This window comes from Nyctereutes procyonoides, unplaced genomic scaffold (assembly GCF_905146905.1).
Source record: "Nyctereutes procyonoides isolate TBG_1078 unplaced genomic scaffold, NYPRO_anot_genome, whole genome shotgun sequence".
In the NCBI taxonomy this organism is placed as follows: Eukaryota; Metazoa; Chordata; class Mammalia; order Carnivora; family Canidae; genus Nyctereutes; species Nyctereutes procyonoides.
In genome coordinates, this window is record NW_026575142.1 from 42,876,298 (window position 1) to 42,901,826 (window position 25,529).

Genomic DNA, 25,529 nt, shown 5'->3' on the forward strand with positions numbered 1-25,529 from the left:
TTGAAAGTGCCGCGCGCCGACCCCTGACCCGGAAGCGCTAGGCGCCGGCAGGGCGGGGAGGGCCGACTTCCGGCCGCGGCGCCTGCTTCCGGCGCGGCCCCGCGACCTGCGCGGGGCTAGGCGGGCGGCGAGCCAGGGCCGCGGGGGCGGCGGCCACGCTCCGGCCGGGCTCGCTGCTGCCCTCGGCCCCGCGCCCGGGCCCCGCGCCGCCATGGGCAAGAAGCACAAGAAGCACAAGACCGAGTGGCGCTCGTCCTACGAGGGTGAGGCGGCGGGCGCGCTTTGTGACGCCGGGCGGGGCGTTCGCGGCGGGCGGGGTCCCGAGGGAGGGCCCTGAGCGCCGGGGCGGGGGGCAGGGAGAGGGTGCAAGGGCTGGCCTTGGTAGGGGTCCCAGGGAGGGGCCCGGGGCAGGGAGAGGGTGCAAGGGCTGGCCTCGGCGGGGGCCGGGGAGGGGCCCGGGGCAGGGAGAGGGTGCAAGGGCTGGCCTCGGCGGGGTCCCGGGAGGGGCCCGGGGCAGGGAGAGGGTGCAAGGGCTGGCCTCGGCGGGGGCCCGGGGAGGGGCCGGGGCAGGGAGAGGGTGCAAGGGCTGGCCTCGGCGGGGGTCCGGGGAGGGACCCGGGGCAGGGAGAGGGTGCAAGGGCTGGCCTCGGCGGGGGCCCGGGGAGGGGCCGGGGGCAGGGAGAGGGTGCAAGGGCTGGCCTCGGCGGGGGCCCGGGGAGGGGCCCGGGGCAGGGAGAGGGTGCAAGGGCTGGCCTCGGCGGGGTCCCAGGGAGGGGCCCGGGGCAGGGAGAGGGTGCAAGGGCTGGCCTCGGCGGGGGCCCGGGGAGGGGCCGGGGCAGGGAGAGGGTGCAAGGGCTGGCCTCGGCGGGGGTCCGGGGAGGGACCCGGGGCAGGGAGAGGGTGCAAGGGCTGGCCTCGGCGGGGGCCCGGGGAGGGGCCCGGGGCAGGGAGAGGGTGCAAGGGCTGGCCTCGGCGGGGTCCCGGGAGGGGCCCGGGGCAGGGAGAGGGTGCAAGGGCTGGCCTCGGCGGGGGCCCGGGGAGGGGCCCGGGGCAGGGAGAGGGTGCAAGGGCTGGCCTCGGCGGGGGCCCGGGGAGGGGCCCGGGGCAGGGAGAGGGTGCAAGGGCTGGCCTCGGCGGGGGCCCGGGGAGGGGCCCGGGGCAGGGAGAGGGTGCAAGGGCTGGCCTCGGCGGGGGTCCCGGGGAGGGGCCCGGGGCAGGGAGAGGGTGCAAGGGCTGGCCTCGGCGGGGGCCCGGGGAGGGGACCCGGGGCAGGGAGAGGGTGCAAGGGCTGGCCTCGGCGGGGGTCCGGGGAGGGGCGGGGGCAGGGAGAGGGTGCAAGGGCTGGCCTCGGCGGGGCCCGGGGAGGGGCCCGGGGCAGGGAGAGGGTGCAAGGGCTGGCCTCGGCGGGGGCCCGGGAGGGGCCGGGGGCAGGGAGAGGGTGCAAGGGCTGGCCTCGGCGGGGGCCCCAGGGAGGGCTTTCAGGGCCTCGGCAGGTCCCCAGGAAGGGTCCAGGGCAGGAGGGATCACTGGAGGTGGTTCTAGGCAGGAGTCCAGGGCTCTCAGGCATCTGGTTGGGTCCTGAATCCTTGAGAAGGGAGTCGAGCATCTGTTGGCTGCTCTGGTCTTTGAGTAGGGGGTGACCATCCCAGTGCCTGCCAACGGGCCTGCGGCAGCTTGTGCCCACATGAGTCAACCCAGCGGCTGCTGCAGGACCAGGGGGTGGACTGAGTCCCAGAGCTTAGGGGCGGGGTGGGAAGCTCCTGGATTGGTCCCCCTCCCCCGCCGACTGCTTCCTCCTGGGCCCCCTGAGCATAAGGCGGCATGAAGGGGAGGAAACAGTGGCTGCTCTGGGGTCCACCTCCCTGTCTTTCCACCGTGGTTCTGCTGTTCCCCTGCCTGCTGCCTTAGCTGGGCCGATGCCACTGCCTCCTGGGGCCTGGGCATTCTGGTGGTCACACCTGCACGTTGAGCCCGCCGTGCCATCACCTGGGGAGGAACACACAGTGAGGCCCCGGGTTTCTGTCCACAGATTACACAGACAAGCCTCTGGAGAAGCCCCTGAAGCTGGTTCTCAAAGTCGGAGGAAGTGAAGTGACTGAGCTCTCGGGGTCTGGGCACGATTCCAGTTATTATGATGACAGGTCGGACCACGAGCGAGAGCGGCACAAAGAGAAGAAGAAGAAGAAGAAAAAGAAATCAGAGAAGGAGAAGCACCTGGACGACGAAGAAAGAAGGAAAAGAAAGGTAGAGCCAGGGACACAGCGGCCTGTGAGTGCTGCACGGCCTCAGGCCAGGGTTGTCCTGTTTGTAGCAAAACCCAGGCCAGCAGGTCCTTCTGGCCTGAGCCCCGGGGTGGTTGCTGTGAGGTGGGGCTCTGAGTAAGAAGTGCTCTGCAGGGGTTTCTCTCTTAGTTCTGTGTTTCCCCTCAGTTCCAGGAGATCTATTTAAAACTGCTTGCGTTGCTCTCGCTGCCCTGCCTCTGCCTCACAGGAAGAGAAGAAGCGGAAGCGGGAAAAGGAGCATGGCGACACGGAGGGAGAGACCGATGACTTTGATCCTGGGAAGAAGGTGGAGGTGGAGCCGCCCCCCGATAGGCCTGTTCGAGCGTGCCGAACACAGCCAGGTGAGGTTTTCCGGGAGCATCACGGCTCGTGTCTGTGACATCTTGGTCGGCACTGGTGTGCTGGTTGGTGTCTCAGGAGGAGCGCGGGAGGGAGGGAATGCTATTTTCTCGATATGAAGCGTAGCTGGGCCTCAGGTCTTACTGTCACCTTTGAACTTCTAGCGCGAAGCTTGGCCAGCTGCTCCTGTGTCCCGCTCCCCCTGTAAACTCCCAATCTCATCGTGGGTAGGAGGAAACTCATGGTCGAGTCAATTAGTGAGGCTGTCAGAAACCACAGGGTCATACCGGCTTCACCAGAGGAAAGGTTCTGAGCCACTTCTGTCAGAGACTTGCACATGGTTGGGAGGCTATGGTGTTTTCTGGACTTGGGATTTGACTATCTATAGTTTTGGAGGGATCCCCTTGCTCTGTGTAGGTCATTGCCATGGCGAGCAGGTGGGAGGTGGGGCGCAGAGCAGCAGCGCACTAGGTGAGTGTGTGTGCGGAGTTTAGACAGTTGCCAGTCACTGTGAGCTGAGTCTGAATAACGGCTTGCTTCAGGTCCTACGTGCAGTGCTTCCCTCCCATGTGCTTGAAGTGCTGATGGCACACCTCGAAGACCCACTGCAGGTCTGCACTCCTTAGTGCAGCACAGCGTTCAGAAACTGAGGTCTGGGTGCTGATATGGCCCTCAGTGGGGGGCAGGAGGAAAGGCACCTGCCTGCTCACAACCAAGAGAACAAAACCTGTGCCAGCCTCTGTGTTTACATTCACCAGAATCCTCATGTTCACACTGTGGGCCCAGAGACATTGCTAACCTGGTGTGTGTGTGTGTGTGTGTGTGTGTGTGTGTGTGTGTGTGTACGCGTGCGCTTCCTGCACAGATGAGGAACAGGCAGGACCAGAGATCTAGGACTCTCGTGAGAGGTCATTTGGCGAAGCTCCACCTCTGTGTCATAGTCTCTTCTTCATACCATGTCTGGAATATGCCGGGCCTAGGGTGACTGGCACTGTCACACATGGCTGAGTGATAGTTCCCTGTTGTCACACTCAGGTGTTGGTGCTCTGAGGGGTTTTTGGGACTTGATGCTGTGAGTGATACCCTTTCCCACCCAGCTTAGCGTTTTAGTGGCCAGGACTGGGCCTGGTTTACTCTTGTACCCAGTTCCTTTGGAACTGAAAACACCATGAAACACAAAATAGCTAACAAAAGCTAAGTGCATCTCATGGTGTCGGAGCTTTACAATGCTGTGAGAACAAAATCTCTCGACTCACCTTTATTTTTTTTATTTTTTTGAATCATCAGCTGAGAATGAGAGCACGCCTATTCAGCAACTATTAGAGCATTTTCTTCGCCAGCTCCAGAGGTAAACAGTTTCTTGAGAGCTTGAGCTTGGGAACATGGGGGTGTCTTCCCCCACCTCCACCTGAGAGGCAGACCGCTGGTAGGGTGGGGGGTGGGTGAGCATCTGGGGGAGCAGCGTGGAAGAGCCGGCTGCCAAGTCAGCGCAGAGGGGTCAAGGCCGTCATGATTCACATGTCACTGGAGCCAGGAAGGCTGTTTCGGAATTCTTAGTCACATAAAACATCTACCACAATTGTAAGCAGCATAGGTGTTTTGTTTTATTTTTTAAGAAACAGGCTTAAAACTTGGTGAGTTGTGTTACGTTTTTATTATCTGGAGTTTTGTATCATTTGGAGATCTAGATCTGTAGTTTTCCCAGTTTAAGTAAAGATGTTTTTGTTTTTAGAAAAGATCCTCATGGGTTTTTTGCTTTTCCTGTCACGGATGCAATTGCTCCAGGATACTCAATGATAATAAAACATCCCATGGATTTTGGCACAATGAAAGACAAGATTGTAGCCAACGAATACAAGTCAGTCACGGAATTTAAGGTAAACTAGTTTCAGTTCCTCAAATCACTGTTGTGAGGCTCTGTTTGTTTATGTCCAGTGAACACTCTGTCTTAGCTCGTTTCCAGTTGCAAGTTTCCATGGGCTTTGGAGCATCTGGGCTGGGGTCGCCCAGACACAAACTGAGGAGCGGGTTGACTGAAACGTTCGCATTGAAGGAGCGGGTTGACTGAAACGTTCTCCTTGTTTTTGTCTGGAAACCCGACTGTATGTTGCAAAGCCATAGAAACGCATTGGGTCAAACAGGAGTGTGTCCGATTTGGTCTAGCTATAGAGTGTTTATTTCTAGAAAAAGTTATTCTAATATTTAGTTTTATATTAACCAGGAATTTAGCTTTTTTTAAAAAAAAAAAGATTTATTTTTGTTTATTTATTTATGATAGAGAGAGAGGCAGAGACACAGGAGGAAGGAGAAGCAGGCTCCATGCCATGAGCCTGACGTAGGACTCGATCTTGGGACTCCAAGATCCCGCCCTGGGCCAAAGGCAGGCGCCAAACCGCTGAGCCACCCAGGGATCCGCGTTTTTTTTTTTTTTTTTAATAATAAATTCTTACAGTTCTTGAGTATATAGCTTTTATTTACTTATTTATTTTTAAGATTTTATTTATTCACAAGAGATAGAGAGAGAGAGAGGCAGAGACACAGGCAGAGGGAGAAGCAGGCTCCATGCAGGGATTCCAATGCAGGACTCCACCCCAGGACTCCAGGATCACGCCCTGGGCCAAAGGCAGGGGCTAAACCATTGAGCCACCCAGGTGTCCCACGTACGTAGTTTTTAAATCTGTTTTTTGTTACCATCTGTGAGATAGAAATTGGTTCTTGGCTTCAAAACCTAGAGGGATTAAAATGAGTGACAATTTTGCTAATAATGTCATTTAGGAAAGGGCATCAGGTTTCTTTCTTAGTTTCTGTGAAATTTGGAAGACTTGGCTTTTTTACTTTCATTTCCTGGTGACGTGACTGAGAGGTTTTGCTGAGTTGCAGAAGCAGTACCTCGTGAAAGGGTACGGCGTGCGGTGGGGTTTCCACGGAAGGGTTGGGCAGATGGCTAGCGGCAGCCCGAAACTCCTCTACCTTCCTAACATGGGCCTGAGTTTCATCTGCTGCCCGGTGACCGTCCTGGCTGTGAGCAGTGTCCCCTTACCCCTGGCATCCTCAAGACTGGTACCTCGGGGCCAGCGAAGGACAGGGGCTTGGAGGCCTTGGCTCAGGGCCAGTGCTGGCATTTGGAAAGGGCCGGGAGAGATTGCACTGCATTGCCCGGCTGGCTTTAGCTATCTTTGTGCCTCCTGGTGGCTGACTCACCTGTGATAGGTGTGTGCCCAATGTAATTTGGTTAGGGGGACAAGATACTGAAGTTTCCAATAGTTTACCTTTAACATAAGTTGTTCAGTAAGAGTTTCCTTGTTTTAGGGAAATGTTTTTTCTGATACTTGTAGAGAAATTACCTGTAGACCAAATTCTGAATTCTGTGGAAAAATCCCAGAGATAGAGGACATGAACGTGCCCAGGTCTCAGCTCATCCCTTAACTTTAATCAAAAGAAGCTGACTGTCAGTTCTTATTCCATTTACATCTGAGTTCCTCCCAGAATGGGTGAGCTGGAGATGGAAGAGAGGGAGCTGCCATATTCTTAGAATGTGTGCATGTCACACTTGGGAGGAAGTTCAGGGCTTGGCAGGCTTCTCACCGTGTGCAGGGAAAGACCAATGAACAGTTAGGGACGTTTTTCTGAAGGGCTGTGGAAACCGTTTGTTAAACTAATGAGCTTAATCTAGTTGTTTCTCACTCACTTTGAGCCTCTTGACAGGAATCCAATTTCTGCTCTTGTCTTGGTGGTATTTCAAATTGGATGGATACTATTTTTTTTTTTCCCTTTCAGGCAGATTTTAAACTGATGTGTGATAACGCCATGACCTACAACAGACCAGACACTGTGTATTACAAGTTAGCCAAGAAGATCCTTCATGCAGGCTTTAAGATGATGAGCAAAGTAAGAAGCCCATTGACAGCAAGGAGCCACAGAAACGAGAGTTCTCCTCTGTATTTTTATGCCTAAACAGAACCTCACCCCCAGTGAATGACATGCTTCCATCCATCCGTCACTGGCCGCGGTGTGGACCCCCTGCTCTAGGGTAGATGTCCCAGGTCACCCTTCCCTGCAGGCAGTCTCTTTTCTCTCTCTCTGCTCATGCTCATGACCCAGCTGTAACGTCTCCCGTAGGGTTGGTGGAAAGTTCTGGATCTGTCGATCTGAGCCTGGGCATCTTGTCTCACTGGATTGCAGCCAGCCTATGATTTGTTTTACGTGGCTGCCCACTGAATCTAGATGAGACATCTTGGCTGTCGGAGTGGCCTCCCAGATCTGTCCCATGAGCCAGGTTGCATGCGTCATGCATCTAGGACCAGTGCCTTGTGCCCGATCAGCCTATAGGTGAGGTGCGGGCCCCGTGCCCCCCGGCCTGTCCCCTCTGCTGGCCCCGGGGTGCTCCCAGCTGGTCACCTACACATTTGGTGCTGACTCCCGTGACCACCTCCTGTGGTAGCGCTGTGGGGGTCAGCGGTTAGGCCAGGTGAGGCTGGGCCATCCCCATCCCACCCATCGTCATGGCACCCTGGTGTGGGGCAGAGGTAAAGCCCTGCTGCTCTGTCCTTTTTGATTCTAGGAGCGGCTGTTAGCTTTGAAGCGCAGCATGTCGTTTATGCAGGACATGGATTTTTCTCAGCAGGCAGCTCTTCTGGGCAATGAAGATACAGCTGTCGAGGAACCTGTCCCCGAAGTGGCACCTGTACAAGTAGAAACTGCCAAGAAATCCAAAAGGCCGAGTAGAGAAGTTATCAGGTACAGGGAAGTGCATTTGCCTGCTGTGTGGGACACACTTGGGAAGGCGGGGGGGTGAGCCTGTGCCAGGGCCCACGTCCTTGGAGTTGCTCAAGGACGGGCTCCTTGTGCCACGCGCTGGGGGGAACACAGGCCCCTGGGCCTAGATCCGAGCTCTAGCATCAGGTGTTACCAGGCAGCTGGCAGCCAACCTGGACCAGCTAGGATTTGTTCTGCAGGAGAGTCACTGTCTTGCTTGTGGACATAGGGGGCCAAGGGCAGGACAGCCTCTGCCACCACACTGGGGCTCTGTCCCAGCCATGTCACCAGAGCCCATCAGGTCACAGCTGCTCCCATGCATGTGTTGTTTGTGGATAATCATTGGCCCTTCACTCCTAAGAGGTTCTGTCCTATGCAGGACGCATGCTGCTGGCCTGGCTTAACTCTCTCAGCCTCGAGACAGAACTGTGCTGTTGGGCAGGTGGCACACATGGGAGTTGGGGCTGGGGCTTCTTTCTCATCGTACCCCCTGAGTGTCCAGCTCCTGCGGTCCTACACCCTGGACCAGAGAGAGAGCTTTCTTATAGGCTCAGGGTCCCCAGGCAGGCTTTGCTCCCATAGCTCCTTATAAAAAGTCTACCATTTGCATCTAGAACGTTCCACAGGAGAGGCCCACCTCCCTTGGGTGCTGCACCCGGTGACTCTTGATTGTTTGAGTAAAGAACTCCTTCACATGGGGCTCCTGGGGCCCCTTGTCTTTCCAGCTCACACTTGTTGCTGGTGCTTCGGCTCTCCACGGAGTTTTGCCCCTTTTTCAAATGGTGCCTCAAATGACACTGTAGTTTTGTCAGCTTCCTATATCAGGCATTGAGGTTCCAGTCAGGTGGCTCTCAGATGGACATGTGTAACTGGGACACGAGGAATGCCTTGTGGCTGTTGGGGTTACCTTTACTCCTAGGGGGAAGTGTTTTGTATTTCTGTGGTTGCAGCTAAAAGGTACGGATTAAGATATGCCTTGTGTTGCTCCTGCCAGCTCCTGGTGACCTTGAGGAGTGTTAGGGACTGGCCACGGGTGAGGTGGGAGCAGCATGTGCCCCGGTCTCCTGGTGACTTGTGTGGTGCTCCTGCTTCTTCATAGCTGCATGTTTGAGCCGGAAGGAAATGCTTGCAGCCTGACTGACAGCACGGCGGAGGAGCACGTGCTGGCCTTGGTGGAGCACGCAGCTGACGAGGCTCGGGACAGGATCAACCGGCTCCTCCCAGGGGCAAGGTAGCGTCAGGAGGTCTGGGCGGCGCTGCACCCTGTTGATGCATTGTTCACTGCGGAGTTGTGTTGGCTCCTGTCACCGGCTCTGTTTCCTGGGTGGGAAAGGCCTCCGAGGGTGCCTCACAGGCAGGACCCTCCCAGAGGTGGTGTGCAGTGGGTGGACGGCCATGACAGACCCGCCCTTCAGTGGGAATGTTGGTTACCATTGATGGAAGCTGGGCCTGCCAGGCTTCTGCACCACAGCTTGAACCTTCTGGTGTGCTCGTGTCTCTGCACCTCTGTGGTATGCCGTGGGCTCATGTGTCCCAGGTGTGGGCCTTGGGAGCTGCCGCAGCAGCTGCTGGTCCTCAGGAAGAGGCCCCTGCATCCTTTCAGCACGTTTTCTGCCATAAGAATAGATCAGCATGTCCTGTAGAAACCGTGCAGATATAGAGCGGTTTAGATTTTATTTATTTATTCATGAGAGACCCAGAAAGAGGGAGAAGCAGGCTCCCTGCGAGTCCCTGTTGTGGGACTCGATCCCAGGACCTCGGGATCATGACCTGAGCCGAAGGCAGGTCAACCACTGAGCCACTCAGGCGTTCCCTGCGTAGTTTTAAACCATGTAGTCTTGGTAACAAGGATGGAGATGAAATTAATCCTGGTACGTTTTATTGACATGGTATATCCACAGTCTCCTGTCAGCAGGTACTCTATGAAAAACACTAGAACTTCACATTCTATTTTAACGTGAACTCTTCAAAATGTTCAGTGAACAGAGTATAAAGAATTCTGACCGATGAAATTTTAGATATGCCAGGTTATATAAAAACGCTGAGGTAAATTTCTTTTTTACTTACTATAAAGCTTCCTGGTAGGAAGTTTGACGTTCCCTTTGTAGCTTGTGGTGGTGTTCTCCTGGAGCTGCTGGTCTGCACGCCTGTTGTGCTCTAACTTTGGGGTCTCCAAGGAGCCCTGGGGCCCTCCATGGGTAGGGCTTGGAAAAACCCGGTGTTGACCTGTGTGTACTGGTCAGAAGCACGTGCCCACACCAACACCCATTGCTCCTGGCACTGCACCTGCTTCGCTGTCCTCTGTTTTGGTGTTAGAATTCCACAGTGAGAAACCTGATTAATTTCTTGGTCAGGGACAATCAGTCCTCCCGTCCCCACTTCTCCTCCCAGCCCTGCACTCAGACTCCAGCTCGCAGGCCCAAAGGCCCTCCTCATCCCATTCCCACATCAACGTGCAGGTGCTCCTCTTCCTGGACAAACGTTCCTAGAGGTTTTTAGAGGAGGAGTGGTTTTGTTCATGGTTGGTCTTTAAGTGGAAGTAAGTCCCTTGTGGTTTAGAGATGGAGCCTCTAGGCTGTCCACAGACACGGCACTTGGAGACTAGGGTCTTGTTCTAGCTTCATCTGGTTCAAGTTCCCATGCCCTATAAATTGGTCAGTTCTGCCTAAAGTCTCCTATTTCCAAAGCGGCTTTAGAAGGGTCACAAGCCTGAGTCCTCCCAGTGCACACACGTCTGAAGTTAAATTGGGGAAGGTACGAGAGGGGCCTCTGTGGCCTTTTCCATGGGGAAACCAAGAACCTCGTGGCCTGGGATTCATCCCACTTAGGCTGTACTGGAAGGCCTTGATTTTATTGGCATAGCAGCAGCAGCCACGATAGCAGGAAGCTCATTGGGGGTACAGGCACTCAGTTGTGCTTTTTTGCAGATGGGTTATCTGAGGAAGAATGGGGACGGCAGCCTCCTCTACAGTGTGGTCAACACGGCTGAGCCGGACGCTGATGGTGAGTGGGCTCTGGAGGGGCTGGGCTTCTCTGAGGCCCACATGCTGCTTTCTCCATCTCTGCACTGCCAGGGGTTTTGTTTGAGATCAGTGTTTCCCCTGCAGAGCATGGCACCCATGGTAGAGCACAGATAAGCATCTCCTTGATAAGACCTGTGTGTGATAAATGGACAGAGGGCAGTCCAGTGGGGGCAGAGGTGTTGCTCAGGCCTCTCATGCTCAGTGGCCCCTAGGCTAGGCGGCAGGACTTGGAGCTGCATTCCTGCAGAGCTGCAATTCTAGAAGTCCTTATGGCTCGACTTCCTGATGGCATCGCAGAGGATTTCTTGATATGTCAGAGAGAAACCAGAGTATTCAAATCTCCACTCGCAGAGCTCGGAAGAGCCCCAACTGTGAGCTTTGGAAGAAATTCCCTGTTTGAGAATCCTGTTAATAAGGAGAATCTTGAGGGAGGCACAGATGCTGGGTCTGCTCACCTATGCAGTCACTTCTCTGGGCTCTAAGAAGCATGTGTATCCTCATCCATCTCTTTGAAAAGTGTCTCAAAGGGTTGTCCTTTGAAGAAAGGCAAAGTTCGCTTGCACTTGTAAGACACTCATGTACCAGGGAAAATGAGATACTGTGCATTGGTCTCGCCTGCATGGCTGTAGGGCTGCTCCCACCCACCAGGGCACCCGGCAGTGTTCTCTTGGGGTGGGGAGGGGGGCCCTGGACGGGAGATAGGTTTGCGTCGTGTTCTCCAATGCAGACCATGTGTGCACTCTGGCTGGAATGAGTGGTAATGTTCTTGTGAGAGAACAGATAAGCGGATCAAGTGCTGGCTTGGAAAGAAAAAGAGAAGGTTTGAGAATTATAGTGGCTCCTGTGAATTTGACTCTAGCTGGTGTTTGTGAAAAGCGCCTGTGCCCTCCCCCATGCCCATGCCCATGAGAGGCACTGCAGGGGCTGGGGGCTCCCGAGCTGCAAGCTCACAGCAGGTCCTCTTGCAGAGGAGGAGACCCACCCAGTGGACCTAAGCTCGCTCTCCAGCAAGCTGCTGCCCGGCTTCACCACGCTGGGCTTCAAAGACGAGAGAAGGGGCAAAGGTGAGTGAGACGGGCAGGTTGGCGGGGGGGGGGGGGGGGTGTCACAGTAGGGGTGTGGAGCGGGGTCCTCCCCAAGGTATTCAGGGATCACCTGTTTTTACTACTGTGTCCACATGCTGGCTCTGATGTAGCGGCGAAGTTAAGGTCATTAGGAGTGAGGGGAATAGAATAGAAGTGAGCGGGCGAGCTCTTCCCTTGCCGTCTGCTCTTACCAATGGGTGGATCTGAGCCCCATGCCAATGGTGGGGAGTGCATGAGAGTGTCTGGACAGCACGAGTGAGCAAGGTGGGAGACGGAGGGCTGGGTGGGCACACTGGAGGAGGGAGAGGCTGCGGTGTTGGCTGCGCTGGTGTTTGTGGCCGGCTTGCCGGTTTCAGAGTACGTCAGGGCATGCAGCAGCTTTGTTCCCAGGGGACACCTAGCAGTCCCTGGGGATGTTTTCTGGTCACACTGGTACTGCCGGCATCGAGTGGGGAGAGGCCCAGAGCACTCCCTCCTCTCAAGGTCTGACTTATGTGGAGGTGCCAGCAACGCCTTCTCGTGGGTGGTGATCCTCTGACTCCCTTGACATCCTCTGGGCAGGAGGCAGCCTCTGTCTGCTGGCACAGCTGCCAGCACTCTTTGGGATGGGATGGGAACCCGATGCTCACCTCACTACAGAATGTAACTGGTTCTCTGCTTGTAAAACGAGGGTGTTGAGGCAGTTCTACTAGTTAGACCCAGAAAGCTGCTCTGGCTTCAGGTGTGTCAAGAGCGGAGTAGCACGCAGGAGGTGGGGTGTGATGGTGGGGGTGGGGGCGCACAGCCCCTGGACAGTGCAGTGTGTCTCCTGCCAGGCACCACTAGCACATGTGTCTCATGTCCTCTTGCTCTCCCTCTTGTGCTCTCAGTGACATTTCTCTCCAGTGCCACTACTGCACTTTCCATGCACAACAATTCAGTATTTGGCGACTTGAAATCGGACGAAACGGAACTGCTTTATTCTGCCTACGGGGATGAGACGGGTGTGCAGTGCGCGCTGAGGTAAGCAGGTTTGGCATCACCACCCGGCTTCTTGCTTGCTGCACAGTGGGACTGTTCCTAGTGTGGGGTTGGCAAGGAGAGAGAACTGGTGGCAGTGGGTCTGCACAGCAATTTGCAACCTAATTTCTATAAACCACTGGTGTGCTGCAGGCTGATCTTGAAGTTCAGGTAACTCGGCTAGTACTGTAAGCAGGTGACGATCCAGGTTCTGCTTTAAAAAGAATGTGAGAACGTGTATATACAGCACCGCTGTGCTTGTTTAGAGTCTGTTGTGTGATTTTACTGAAATATGGCTTCGTGGCTATACTGGTCTGCTTGGACCACCAAAATGGAGCGCCACAGGCCGGATGGCTTTGATAACAGGCATTTGTCATCTGGTGGTCCTGGAGGCTGGAGTCTGAGGTCCCGGGGCAGGCAGGGCTGGTTCTCCTGGGCATGTAGATGCCAGGTCTCCCTGTGCCTTCACTTGGGCATCCTGCACTGTGAGCCTGTGTCCTCACCTCTGCTTCCTTTAAGGACACCAATCATAAGGGATGAGGGCCCACCTTAAAGACTTCATTCTAACTTGATCACCTCTTACAGGCCTTGTCTCCAAAGACACTCGCATTCTGAAGCACCAGGGTTAGGGCTAGAACATGAGAATTATGGATACAGGCGAGTCCCTAACAGGGACTTTGATGTGGTTTTATTAGGTGTGGTTTTATTTTTTTTTTTAAGATTTTATTTATTTATTCATGAGAGACACACAGAGAGAGGCAGAGAGATAGGCAGAGGGAGAAACAGGCTCCATGGAGGGATCCTGATGCCGGTCTCCAGGATCATGCCTTGGGCTGAAGGCAGGCACTAAACCTCCGAGCCACCCAGGCTGCCCTAGATGTGGTTTTAAAAGCAGTACTGTGCTTTTGTAGAACTGTTTTTCTGTGTATTTTCTTGCTCTCCATGCTAGGTAGAGATGGGTCCCTTCTACAGAATTTTAGTAATTTTCCAGGAGAAAAATAAAATTTTGCTAACCTCTAAGAAATTGGTTTTGTCCACATTAGAGCTTCTTTTAATTCTAAACAGAATATAGGGTGTATTTTAAAAATGAACAATAAGAAGTCAGCCCTTAATACAGTAAGTGAGTACCTTATGCGACTTTTGTGAGACCAGAGAAGTAGAAGTGGAACCAAGGAGGAAATTTGTTATAGGCAAGGACAGGTCACAAGTGGTGACCGTCTCCTTTACCCCCTGTGCTGTCACAGCCCTTCAGGGACAGCAGCCACCTTCAGTTCAGGCGGCACAATGCTCCCGGCTGTGGTGGCCTTCCCCAGGCATGTGCCTGAAACACATAGTACAGTGGAAATCCCAGTCCTGTGGGCAGTGTGTGGCAAGCAAATAGCACTCCTCCCTGGTGTCCCCATGCCACTTCTCCACATGCTCTGTTCTGGGGTGCTTCCAGACCATACCCTGCTCCCTTCACACCCTGTTTGCTGGTGTCTCCTAAGATGCTCCTGGTGGAGACTTGTGCATTGTCATAGTTTGTCGCTTCCACTCTGTGTGAATTTCTGACATCTGGGAAGCCGTTTGGAGCCTTTGCCTGGGGTTTGATGCTAGAACTTGGGCTTTTGTTCTTTGCTTCTTTTTCAAAATCTTTTATTTATTTTTTATTTTTTAGCATTTATGTGGGTCCCAAAATCAAAATGATGCTCTAGGGTGTACATGGAGACTCTTGTTTCCATACCTTTTCCCCCCCTTCCCATTCCGGAGCATCTCTCCTCGATCTACTTAGTTTTTAAGTCCAAAAAAAAAAAAAAAAAAAAAAAAAATTAGGTTTCTTTTACAGAAGTTAGTAGAAGATATTTGGTTGACACTTGAGCAACACAGCTTTCAGCTGTGCAGGTTTATACGTGGCTTTTCCTTTTTTTTTTTTAAACAATTTTTTTAATTTTTATTTATTTATGATAGACATACAGAGAGAGAGAGACAGGCAGAGACACAGACAGAGGGAGAAGCAGGCTCCATGCACTGGGACCCCGATGTGGGATTTGATCCCGGGTCTCCAAGATCGCGCCCTGGGCCAAAGGCAGGCGCCAAACCGCTGCGCCACCCAGGGATCCCCTTTTTGGCTTTTTCTTTTCATTAAGCGTAGTACAGTACTATAAACGTATTTTTTCTCGTATTTTTTGTAACGTGTTTTTATTTAGCTTTATTGTAAGCATATGATATGTAATCCATATAATGTACAAGATCTGTAGTACTCAGTTGTTTTATCTCATCAGAAAGGTTTCTGGTCAACAGTAGACTATTAGTAGTTAAGTTTTGGGGGAGTCAGAAGTTTTATGCAGATTTTCAGCTGGGCAGGTTGGCGCCTCTAATCCTGCACAGATCATGGATCACCTGAACATGCGTAGACTGTTGTTCACATTGCTTTTTTTAAAAATAATTTTTTCTTGAATTGTTTCTAGCCTTTTTTGGGTCATAGACCACTTTTAAAATCTGATGAAGACTCCTGATACCCTCTCTGAAACTGTATCTGGGAGGTTTGCTGTTCTCGATAACACCCTCTCTTGTAGAGGACCGTCTGAGGAGGGCTGAATAGGGCAGGCTCCTAGGGTCAGGACCAGTGGCACTGGTGAAAGAATCTGGAAGACTAGAGCAGGTGGTGCCTGTTTGACATGTTCTCTCACGGCCCTTCCAGCCTGCAGGAATTTGTGAAGGATGCTGGGAGCTATAGCAAGAAAATGGTGGATGACCTCCTGGACCAGATCACTGGTGGGGACCACTCACGAATGCTCTTCCAGCTGAGGCAGGTGGGTGTGCTGTGTGGTCCTACTTGTCATGCACCCACATGCCCTTGGCTCCTGCCGTTGGCACCACTGCCATAGAAGGAGCCCATCCTGACTGATGTGGTTGTTAGGGAATTGCTAGCTGTTCGTCCCTCATTCATTGTAAGTCCTCTCTGTTGACCACATATTCACCGTTTCTGGCACTCTTTATAACTTTGTGTGTACCTGAAATTTCTTTCATCTGCTCTTGTTTTCCTTCATCCCGGAGAACCTTCTTTAATATTTTTTCTGGTGTAGACTTGCTGACAGTGTATTTGGTCATCTTTTTTTGGTCTGAAAAATATTTTTATTTTACCTTTATCTTTGACATTTGTCGTTCCTGGGTCTGGAATTACAGATGGTTGTCTTTCTGTCTCAAAGATGCCCGGTCACATTGTTTCTGAAGCATCTATAATCATTTTTATCTGTTTTCCACTTCTCCCCCATTGTCTGGTCGACATCAGGGATTGGCACACTTTGGCCCAAGAGCTACAAATGTTCTTTTACTTTTCTTAATGACTATAAAAAAAGAAGAGTGTGTGACAGACCTTAGGTTTGGTCCTTTGGAGAAAGTTTACTGACTGCTGCTCTAGATGCTTTTAAACTTTAATCATTGTAACAGATTCTCAGCGGCTCATTACTGATATGTCATGTTCTTCGTGTTTATTCCGCTTAACATTTGTTGACCTTCTTGGACCTGTCAGTTTATAGTTTTCATCAAATTTGGAAGATTTTCTTTCTTTTTTTTTTTTTTTTTATTTATTTATGATAGTCACACACAGAGAGAGAGAGAGAGAGAGAGGCAGAGACACAGGCAGAGGGAGAAGCAGGCTCCATGCACCGGGAGCCCGACGTGGGATTCGATCCCGGGTCTCCAGGATCGCGCCCTGGGCCAAAGGCAGGCGCCAAACCACTGCGCCACCCAGGGATCCCCAAATTTGGAAGATTTTCATCCATTATTTCTTCAAATACCATTTCTGCCCACCCTCCACTTCCTTCATTTTTCTAAGACTTCAACACTGGTGTTAGAGATCTCAACCATTCCACATGCTGTTAATGCTCTGTTCTTTTTTAGTCTTTTTTCCCCTCCTTCAGTTTGAATGGTTTCTGTTGCCGTGGCTTCAAGTTGAGTGATCTGTTTTTATGCCATGTCTATATCTGCCATTAATCACAGACGATGAGTTTTTCATTTCAGGCACTGTATTCATCTTGACTTCTGTTTCGTTCTTTCTTGCATTTTCCCTTCTACCACATTGTGTTCATGCTTTCCTCTAAATCTTTGCACCTATTTCTGACGTTTATTACAGGTGCTTTAAAGTCCTTACGCACTCATTCTGTCATCTCTCTCACTGCTGGATTTGCCTGTTGGCAGATTTTCCTTTGCTTCTAGGCCATGATTTGTTGCTTTTTTGTTTGATTGAATCCTAGGCGTCACACTCTTGAGTCTCTACCATCTAGATTGCTGATAGAGCAGCCAGCAGCCTCAGGTGGCTGATGGAAACATTACTGCGGCTCGTCTGAACTTAGGATGAAAATGTGAGCTACAAACCAGAATTTTAGAGATGAATACAAAAAATGAAATGTAAAAATATTTTATTGTTTTATTTGGATTATATGTTAAAAAATTCTTTTGGTACATTAGATTAAGTGAAATATGTATTGTTAGTTGTGCATTAACATTAGTTTTAATTGGCTAGTGGGAAACTGAAGTTTGATGTCTGCTCCTATTACCGCTGGGCAAGGCTGGTCTGGATTTTACTGTGTTCCTTTAAAGAATATTGGCGTTCTGTTTGGCAGAGTTCTTGTGAGTTACCTGATTTCTTGGGGTTTGTTTTTAAGCTTTGTCAGGGCGGGTCTAGGTGGCCTTTATGTTGGGTGAGTTAGGCCTTGATACTGAGGAATGGCCCTCTGGGGTCCCTTCTGGTGGACTGCAGTGAGGGCTTTGCTTGGCCAAGTGGAGCTCAGATGTGTCCCATCGTGCACTCCTGGCCCCGTGTGTTCCATCTGTATGCACAGGTTCTTGTCTGCTGGGTTTGACCCTCCTGGATTTTGAAGCCCTTGCTATGAGTTGTCCTCTCCAGACTTTGTCCCACCAGCCTGTGAACTCTCACTTTTCAACCTGCTGTGGCTACTGTGGCCTGAGGGTTTCCTCCCGGCGCTGCCCTGGGCTGAGTGTCTGAAGCTGTCTTTATGCCACGTGGTGGTTAGAGCCGAAAGCCCCATCACATCCTGCTGACTCACTTTGCTTTCTAGATTCTGGTTGGATGACTTTTCTGAGTGAACTTGCATGGTAGGAGTTGTGTGATTTCCAGTGTGCTTCAGGATTGGGTAACGTTTGATAATAAAGTGTATACGTTAGCAGAGGCTTATGTGTGAAATAGTGACGATACTTATTTTTCGATTTCACTTTATAAAAATCACAGTGGAAGTGGATTTCCAAAACATTATCATAAACGAAAGGTCTCAGATGCAAAAGCCTACAAGCCGAATGATTGTTTCTAGGTACACGCACACACTAGGTTATGCTGAAGGTGACGCTCCTGCAAGGTTGTAGGGTAGTTGGATTTAGGTTTGTGATCTCCACACGTGGTCATGTGTAGCTCGAAGTCTCATACGGAATGTGGTCACGCAGTAGTAGTGAAGTGGGTGCTGTGTAGCCTGATGAGAAGGGTACGTGGCCCCATAATGTCCCCCATCTGAGGGCACAGGTGCCTCTTCATCAAACACATAAACCACCAGTCTTGGCATTTTTCCCGTGTTGCCCCTGAGACAGTTCAATGTCAGGCTGTGACTTTGTGGAATAACGTGGGTGCCCTCTCACTTCTTCATCTCCATCTTGCCCAGGGTATTCTCCGGGCACTCGGTAACCTGCCAGGGGTCTTGGCTGGGGCTGCATGAATCGTGCCTTCTACAGGTCGGCTTGGCTGTCTCGCTCCGTCGGCCAGCTCCAAGGAAGCAGGCAGGGCCCAGCTCTGGTTCACACTCTGGTGTGAACATCACGGGGACAATCCCAGTGATAGTAAGCTGTTTTCAGTTCACGCATGTGGATGTGACATGAATGGATGGTCCTATATAGAACTGCTTTGGAAAAACTGGCTTCTCTCCTGTTTTGATTTGCAGAGGAGAAATGTTCCAGTGAAGCCTCCAGACGAAGTGAAGGTGAGTTGTACAGACTCATAAGTAAAAACCTAGTTATGAGCATTCATGTGGGGAAGGGTCACATTCAGCCTCTGAAATGGGATGGCTGAGAAGAGGTTCATGTGTTTTATTGAGAAACTGATTAAGTGGTAGTCTCCCCAACTCTGATTTTTAATGACTTGGGTAAAGGATAGAAAGCCAAAGCACTTCTCTTCCAGCCCAGATGCAGCAGCCCGCAGAGCAGTGACCAAGCTGGGGGCTCTGTGTCTGCAGGTGCCTGGGGGAGCAGGGGGCCTGTTGGGGCCTGTATAGCGAGGAGTAAGCTTAGTTCCTAGAGCGGTGGGTTCTTCAGCCCTCTCAGCAGGAACTGTGTGCTGTCAGCCAGGTGCGTGTGTACTGCACACTGGTGAGGAAGGCCAGCTTTGGAGACCTGTGTCCTTGGAGCATTCCCAGAACCTAAAGCAGACCGTCTAGATTTGAGGAAACTTCATTGTGGTCTGCTCTTAGTTTCCGCATTTTTCGTGTTCCTTGGGAGTAACTTGAAACGTGCACTTTGACAATAAGCTTTGAACATAGCCCCTGTGTTGGAGCAGCAGCCCTAGGCTTTGGGGTATCCTGTGGGGGCCTGGGCCACAGGTGTTACCTGGCCTCAGTGGACAGAAGGCCCACTCAGGGCAGGTGTGACAGGTGCCCATCAAGTGGGGCTCATTGAGTGACAGAATGGGTGTCTCTCTGAGGGTGTGTTCCCTGGTGTGGCCAGGTTTGAGACACAGGTGGGGTCCTGCTCAGGGTCTCTGGCCTGGAGCACACGTCCCACATGGTGTCTGTGGAGAGCTGGGATGTGCTGCAGGCCGTCTTGACGTGGGAGCCCAGCACTCACTCCCTCTGTCCAACCACCCTCGCCTCCATGCAGACAGCCCAGGGACTGCCCAGGGAGCTTTCTGAAGAGGCCTCCTGTCACCTAGGCTGTCCCTTGTGCAGGGAGCACCAGGCCCCACCCAGTTCCCTACCCTCTCAAGCCCATGGTAGCAGCCAGTCATTGGGTGAATTCCCGCTGGCAGGCGGTGTGCGGCCTGGTCTTGGCACATGAGGAGGTGCCTGCCTCTGCCTCATCTCTCCTCATTCCATTGGTGCATGCACCCCTCACAGCATCTGTGGCAATGTCTCCCTGTCACCACTTAGGGCTCCAGACATCTTTGCAAACACACCATTCGTGGTTTTCTTTAGACTTAAATTTTTAACACAGTTAAAGGCACAGACTCTAATGATAATGTCATTTTCACACTACTCTGGAGCATAGATCTCCATACTTAACAAGTATGCAAAACTGGTTGATGGGAAGGTGGGCACCAGAGTACTTTCCTGTAGGAGAGCCACAGGGCACGCTAACCTCTGGGATGTTTTCGGGGTGTGTGTGGAGGCTGTGGCTGTGTGTGGTCTCTAAGGAAATATTGTAAGCAAACCAGTTTCTTTGAAATTGTTTTTACGAGCTTTAAGGTGCCTCATATTTTAGGGTCATCAGGTAAACCTGTAATAACCTTGAAAGCCATAGCTGTGGGATAATTGCTCCAGCCATGTAGAGCAAGGGCCTTATGTGGGGCCCTGGCAGACCGTGCCAAGCCTTAGTCTCTGGTTGCAGAGAGGGTGGTAATTGTGGGGTGGTTGTAGGGCTATGGCAGCACTCACTCTGGTGTCTGGCTGCTGCCATACTCTGTAAACTAGCTCAGCCTGGTGTGTTGATGGCCCAGAGTCATCCCTGTAACACTTCTTTTAAGAGAAGTTATTTATCAGAGCATGGACAGAAGTGACTCTTAGGAAAGCCAAGTGAAAGAAACAAATTTACAAATCATCTAGAAGAACTTAACAGAATGGGGCTCACACCCAGGAAAGACAGCCCGATGGGAGTGGGCTCACACCCAGGGAAGACAGCCTGATGGTAGAGGGCTCACACCCAGCCCCAGACCCAGCCCCAGACAGCCCGATGGGAGCAGGCTCCCACCCAGAGAAGACAGCCCGATGGGAGTGGGCTCACACCCAGGGAAGATAGCCCGATGAGAGCAGGCTCACACCTAGAGAAGACAGCCTGGCGGAAGAGGGCTCCCAGCCAGGGAAGACAGCCTGACAGGAGAGGGCTCACACCCAGAGAAGACAGCCTGACAGGAGAGGGCTCACACCCAGCCCTAGACAGCCCAATGGGAGCAGACTCACACCCAGCCCCAGACAGCCTGACGGGAGCGGGCTCACACCCAGGGAAGGCAGCCTGATGGGAGAGGGCTCACACCCAGCCCCAGACAGCCCGACAGGAGCGGACTCACACCCAGGGAAGACAGCCCAACGGGAGAGGGCTCACAGATGGTGAAGACTGTCCTCCCAAGCTATGTCGGGGAGTGCAGTCTCATTGGACAGTAGCTCTCCAGCAGTGACCCAGGTATCCCTTAAAATACCAGAGATGGCTCCTTTAGGTTTATTTTTAAGGTAGCCACATGTTAGCTGTTATATCCTAGTATCTTCGAACAACGAACAGGTGTGGAAGCTTTGCAAGTGGTGGGGAGTGAGTGTTGGGGAACGCAGCATTGTTTCCATAATGACGCAGAGCAGGATTTGACACTGTAGAGGTGCAGGAGGGCAGCAGGTGCCACAGAGGAAAGGGAACACGCTGGCGTGGGTCTGCCTCCCCATCTAGTGTGCAGTCCACAGCAGTTGTGAGCCCTTGGTGTCCTGTGTCTGTTGCTGGGACCTGTCCCTCCCCAAGAACCCACAGCCTTTGTGTGGTGTTGGTTTGGTCTCCACAGGACAGCCCTCCTGAGTTCCCCCCATGATCGTGGGTGTGGCAGTGTGGACTGGACATGCTGTGGTCCTGCCTGCTGCTCAGATGTGGACGCAGTAGAGCGGGCCTGTCCTGCCTATGGGTGTGGGGCCCCAATGCTGCCGTTGCTCCTGTGAGTTCAGCTGGTGTTAACTACTCGCTCAGTGACTTCTTTTGTCTTCTGCTTTGTGTCTATCTGTCTCCTGCAGGCTGGGGACTCGCTGGGCGACGGCAGCTCCGTTCTGGACTTCATGGCGATGAAGTCCTACTCTGACGCCTCTCTGGACATCTCCATGCTTGGCTCTCTGGGTAGGTTGTGTTGGGCATGCTCGCGTCATTGGGCTCCTTGGAAGAGGCGGACTCTGCTCTTGGCCCTGCTGCAGCAGTAGCCTGCAGGGCAGCCCCTGGGGGTCTGGACTGATACACTGAGGCATGTCCTTGCTTCCAGGAGTGTGGCCACCGTCCTTGGGACCCCCTCCAGGGGGCCCTCAAGCAGTCTTGCCCAGTCTCCTTTCTGCCATCCTGCTCCAAGTGCAGGATCGCTGTGCAGTTCACACAGGGATGAGCTGCCGGCCTCAGCCTGCCATCGCTGCATTGGTGTGTGTACATGTACCCACGTGGCCGTGCCCCTGTGGACAGCTGACCCCTGCCCTGCCACACACAACATCCTCTGCTCTGCACAGCACTTGGTTTCGGGGTCTCCTTGACCGCCTGGCTTCCTGCCGACCAGTGGCTCTCATGGTGTTCTTCCTCTCCTTTACTTTGGACACACCGGAGCCTTACCTCGGGGTTTCTCTCCTGAGAGCGCCCTCCCCTACCCCGTCCACCCAAACCCCCATCGCGCATGGTGGTGTCTGGAGACGTCTTTGGCTGTCACACTTGGAGGTGTGCTTCTGGCATTGAGGGGGAGGCCACACATGCTGCTCAACACTCTGAGGCGCAGGGAGCAGCCCCCCAGGAACAACCCAGCCCCAGGGGTCACTGCTGCTGAAGTTCACAAACCCTGGCTATGTCAGAAGTGGGTTTCAACTGACCTTCAGATGACATGAGACTGGGTCTTGCATCTCTGCCTTAGGGTGGGGTGTCTTTAGTGTAGTGTGTGTAGTGCAGTAACCCCATCCAGTTTGGGTCTACCATCTTGCTCCTGGTTATTCTCCCAGTTGTTTGGAGGTCCCCACGCTGACCACCAGGTTTGATGGTTCCCTGGGCCTCCTGGCTCTGGTTCACTATAGCACAGGGGTACGTGCCAGGATGCACAGAGGGAACGGGGACACAGGCGGGGTCTGCGGGAGACCAGGTGGCACGTCTGCAGATCGCAGGCTCCAGGAAGGACAGCAAGTGTTGACTGGAAACCACATCGACGGTGTGGTTAGTTGATGTGCAGGGCCTCCTGTGTCTTGGGGTGGTGGGGACCATCAGCAGCCAGGGGCCATCCTAGCTTTTGAGGCCACTGGTCTGAGGCTGCAGTGTTAACGCTCTGCCAGCCGTTCTTTCTTGAACTCTGCTGACGATTTTCTCATCTGTGCTGGTTTTGGTCGTTTGGCTATAACGTGCTTCCACAGGCCTTTGTTAGCTTGACTATTCCTGTGTTTGGTTCGGTTGAGTGACCTTGGGGCTTTGTCAACTTCATCACCCCTGGCAAGCTGGGTCCCCAGTTCTGCCATTTATTGCCTAGTCCCTTCTGTGCTTTGTGTCTGGCCGTCCAGCCACCACGGCTAACCTGCTGTTGCCATTCTCGGGGTAGGGTGGGGGCTTGTTACAGACACCTCTCTCCCCCTGCCCACCTTTCTCCTCTGCCTTTGAGGGACAAGTGCCCAGTGATCAGTGTCTGTCTTGTTCATACCCTTTCCTGCTCTCCTGCCCAGTGGTGGCTCCCCACAGGTCACCCTGCAGCTCTGCCATCAGACGTGCTGGGTCTTATTCTGACAGGCCGTGAGTGATGTGTAGCCTTCAGACCCTGCCCAGGTTTTGTTTTGCAGTGTTCTTGGGATAGCCCCAAGACACATTTAGTGTAGGGGGGCCTTGGTCCCACCATTGGGCTATATCCTTTTGCAGACATAGGCCACAGGTGTTGGAGACGTGTATGAGCTCTTGAATTTCCTGGGGGGTTGTGACCTCCCCATACACACACAGGTCCCCTTCCCGCCAGACCTGGGAGGTGTCTAGGCAGCCCATCTTCACCTGCTCTTAGACTGCCCATGGCTCTGGGCCCCCACCCGGCTCTGGCCTGTGGCCTATCCTGGCATTTTCAGGCCTCTAGTACACACTGTCCTGCATCCTGTTGGTTTATGTGGGGGGTAGGGGGTTCAGCGGGGGGGGGGGGGGTGTTATAGCTCTGTGTGTGAGATGGCCCAGATTGGACGTGGCACCTGGTTCTCGTCTACTCTGGCAATCTTGCCCTGCCCTCCAGGTTTCCCTGTGCTCCCCCAGCTTCGTGCACATTGGCTGTCATCCTGAGCGTGCATAGAAGTGAGGGAGAGTGCATGGTTACAGGCCACAGGTGCCGGCGTGCAGTGCTAGCCAAGGCTGCTGGCAGCCCCGCATCCAGTCGTCCTGTGTTTGCACAGGGAAAGTGAAGAAGGAGCTGGATGCTGACGACGGCCACCTGAACTTGGATGAGACAGCAAAGCTCCTGCAGGACCTGCACGAGGCACAGGCAGAGCGTGGGGGCTCCCGGCCATCCTCCAACCTCAGCTCCCTGTCCAACACCTCCCCCTCTGACAGGGACCAGCACCACCTGGGTAAGGGAGCCCTAGGCCCCAGCGTCTGTCTCAGCCCACAGGCGTTGCACATCATCTGGGAAGAGGGCAGCCGAGCCGCTGGTGGGCGGGGCCAAAGATCCTGGTACTTGGGTGCTCACACGGGCTGCGGGTTGAGCCCCCAGAACTCTGCAGGCCCTGCTCCCTCTGCAGGGCGTCCCTGCCCCCGGGGATTCTGAACCACATCTCCCTCGTCAGGAAGTGCACGGGTCAGCGTTTTGAATGGAATTTACTCCGTGTTAGGTGTTGTGGTCTTGGCTGTGGGGTGCTGGTTGTCCCTGTGTCAGGAGCCCTGGCTCCTGCCACATCCCAAGGCCCTTGGACAGGGAAGCACCAGGCCCCAGACACTGACAGGCACGTTGAGTTCAACTTTGGGGACGTTGGTTTCTTCTGCTGTTCTTGTTAGTCCTAGAATAGGGTGTTGAGAAATGCTTTGTTCCTCCAGGACTCTGATGTGGGGAGAGCAGGTGGCCTTGGCCTGGGGCCTTCTCTCTTTAACGAATAGGGTGACGGGCAGATGCATGGACGCCACCAGGATTTCAGCTCCTCCAGGAAGGGAACCAAGCGTTGCTTCCTGGCTTCTTGAATTTGCTCAGTGAGCTCCCTGAGCTGCTGTTTCAGTTCTCAGATACGAGCACCAGCTCTGCTGAGCCCCTGTTGATGTTGGGCAGTTAGGGGGTGCTTATCAGCTTGAGGTGGGGGGTGGGAGGAGGAGGGTCCATGGCTCTGTGGCTGACCACAGTCACGAGGACACATTTCCACGGGTCTGGTGCATGGTGTGTGTGCAGACCCATCGTGTGAGCGCCCCGTCTTTCCCACACTTGCAGGAAGCCCTTCTCGCCTCAGTGTTGGGGAGCAGCCAGAGGTGACCCATGACCCGTACGAGTTTCTGCAGTCTCCGGAACCTGCAGCCTCTACGAAGAGCTAGCCTTGTAGATAGTCTTCCATTATTTTTTAATTTTTTTTATTTGCATGTACAGAGTTTTTGTCCTGAGACAAAGACTTCCATTTTGTCCCCTTTGGCTCGCGGGAAGCAGCCCTGGGGAGGTGGTGAGTTGTCTCTAGTACCATGTCGGCTACGCACGGATCCAGTGTTTGTGTGCATAGCCCCAGCCCATGAACTCTGAAGAGTGGGCAGCACACAGAAGGGTGTGCAGCCACATGGGGTTGAGCCGGTGTCCGTGTCTGAGCTTTGAGCAGAATGTAAAGCCTGTCCGTGCGCTGGCCTGTGCTCCCTGGGATGCGGACCTGCCCACAGCGGGACTCCTACGTGCTCTCTGCCCTGCCCACCCCCTGCGCCCCCGCGTCTCCGAGGCAGGTCCTGGGGGCCCGCACCTTCCCGGCCTGGGACTGGCCCTGTGCTCCTCCTCCTGTGCCGGGCGAGGCCTGCCTTCTGCTGGAAGACCACACTGCCTCCTGGTCACGGCCACGTGCTGTGTCCATAGACCTTTTTTATTCTGGATGTGTTTACTGGATGCCTGTTTACATTTACAAAACAGAGATCTCAATAAAATACAGAGTGATTGCGTATAATTA

General features: G+C 53.5%; 1 protein-coding gene across 1 annotated transcript; it reads left to right on the top strand.

The window, feature by feature from the left end:
- Positions 1-102: 102 nt before the first annotated feature.
- On the top strand, positions 103-25,529 carry BRD9 (bromodomain containing 9). The gene is given in 16 exon segments (XM_055308259.1): positions 103-263; positions 2,030-2,244; positions 2,491-2,623; positions 3,909-3,969; positions 4,354-4,498; positions 6,399-6,509; positions 7,246-7,358; positions 8,476-8,620; positions 10,304-10,379; positions 11,368-11,463; positions 12,354-12,486; positions 15,164-15,275; positions 18,411-18,449; positions 21,444-21,543; positions 23,802-23,975; positions 24,821-25,529. Coding segments are annotated over 16 exon segments (1,806 nt in total). The 5' UTR covers positions 103-211; the 3' UTR covers positions 24,922-25,529.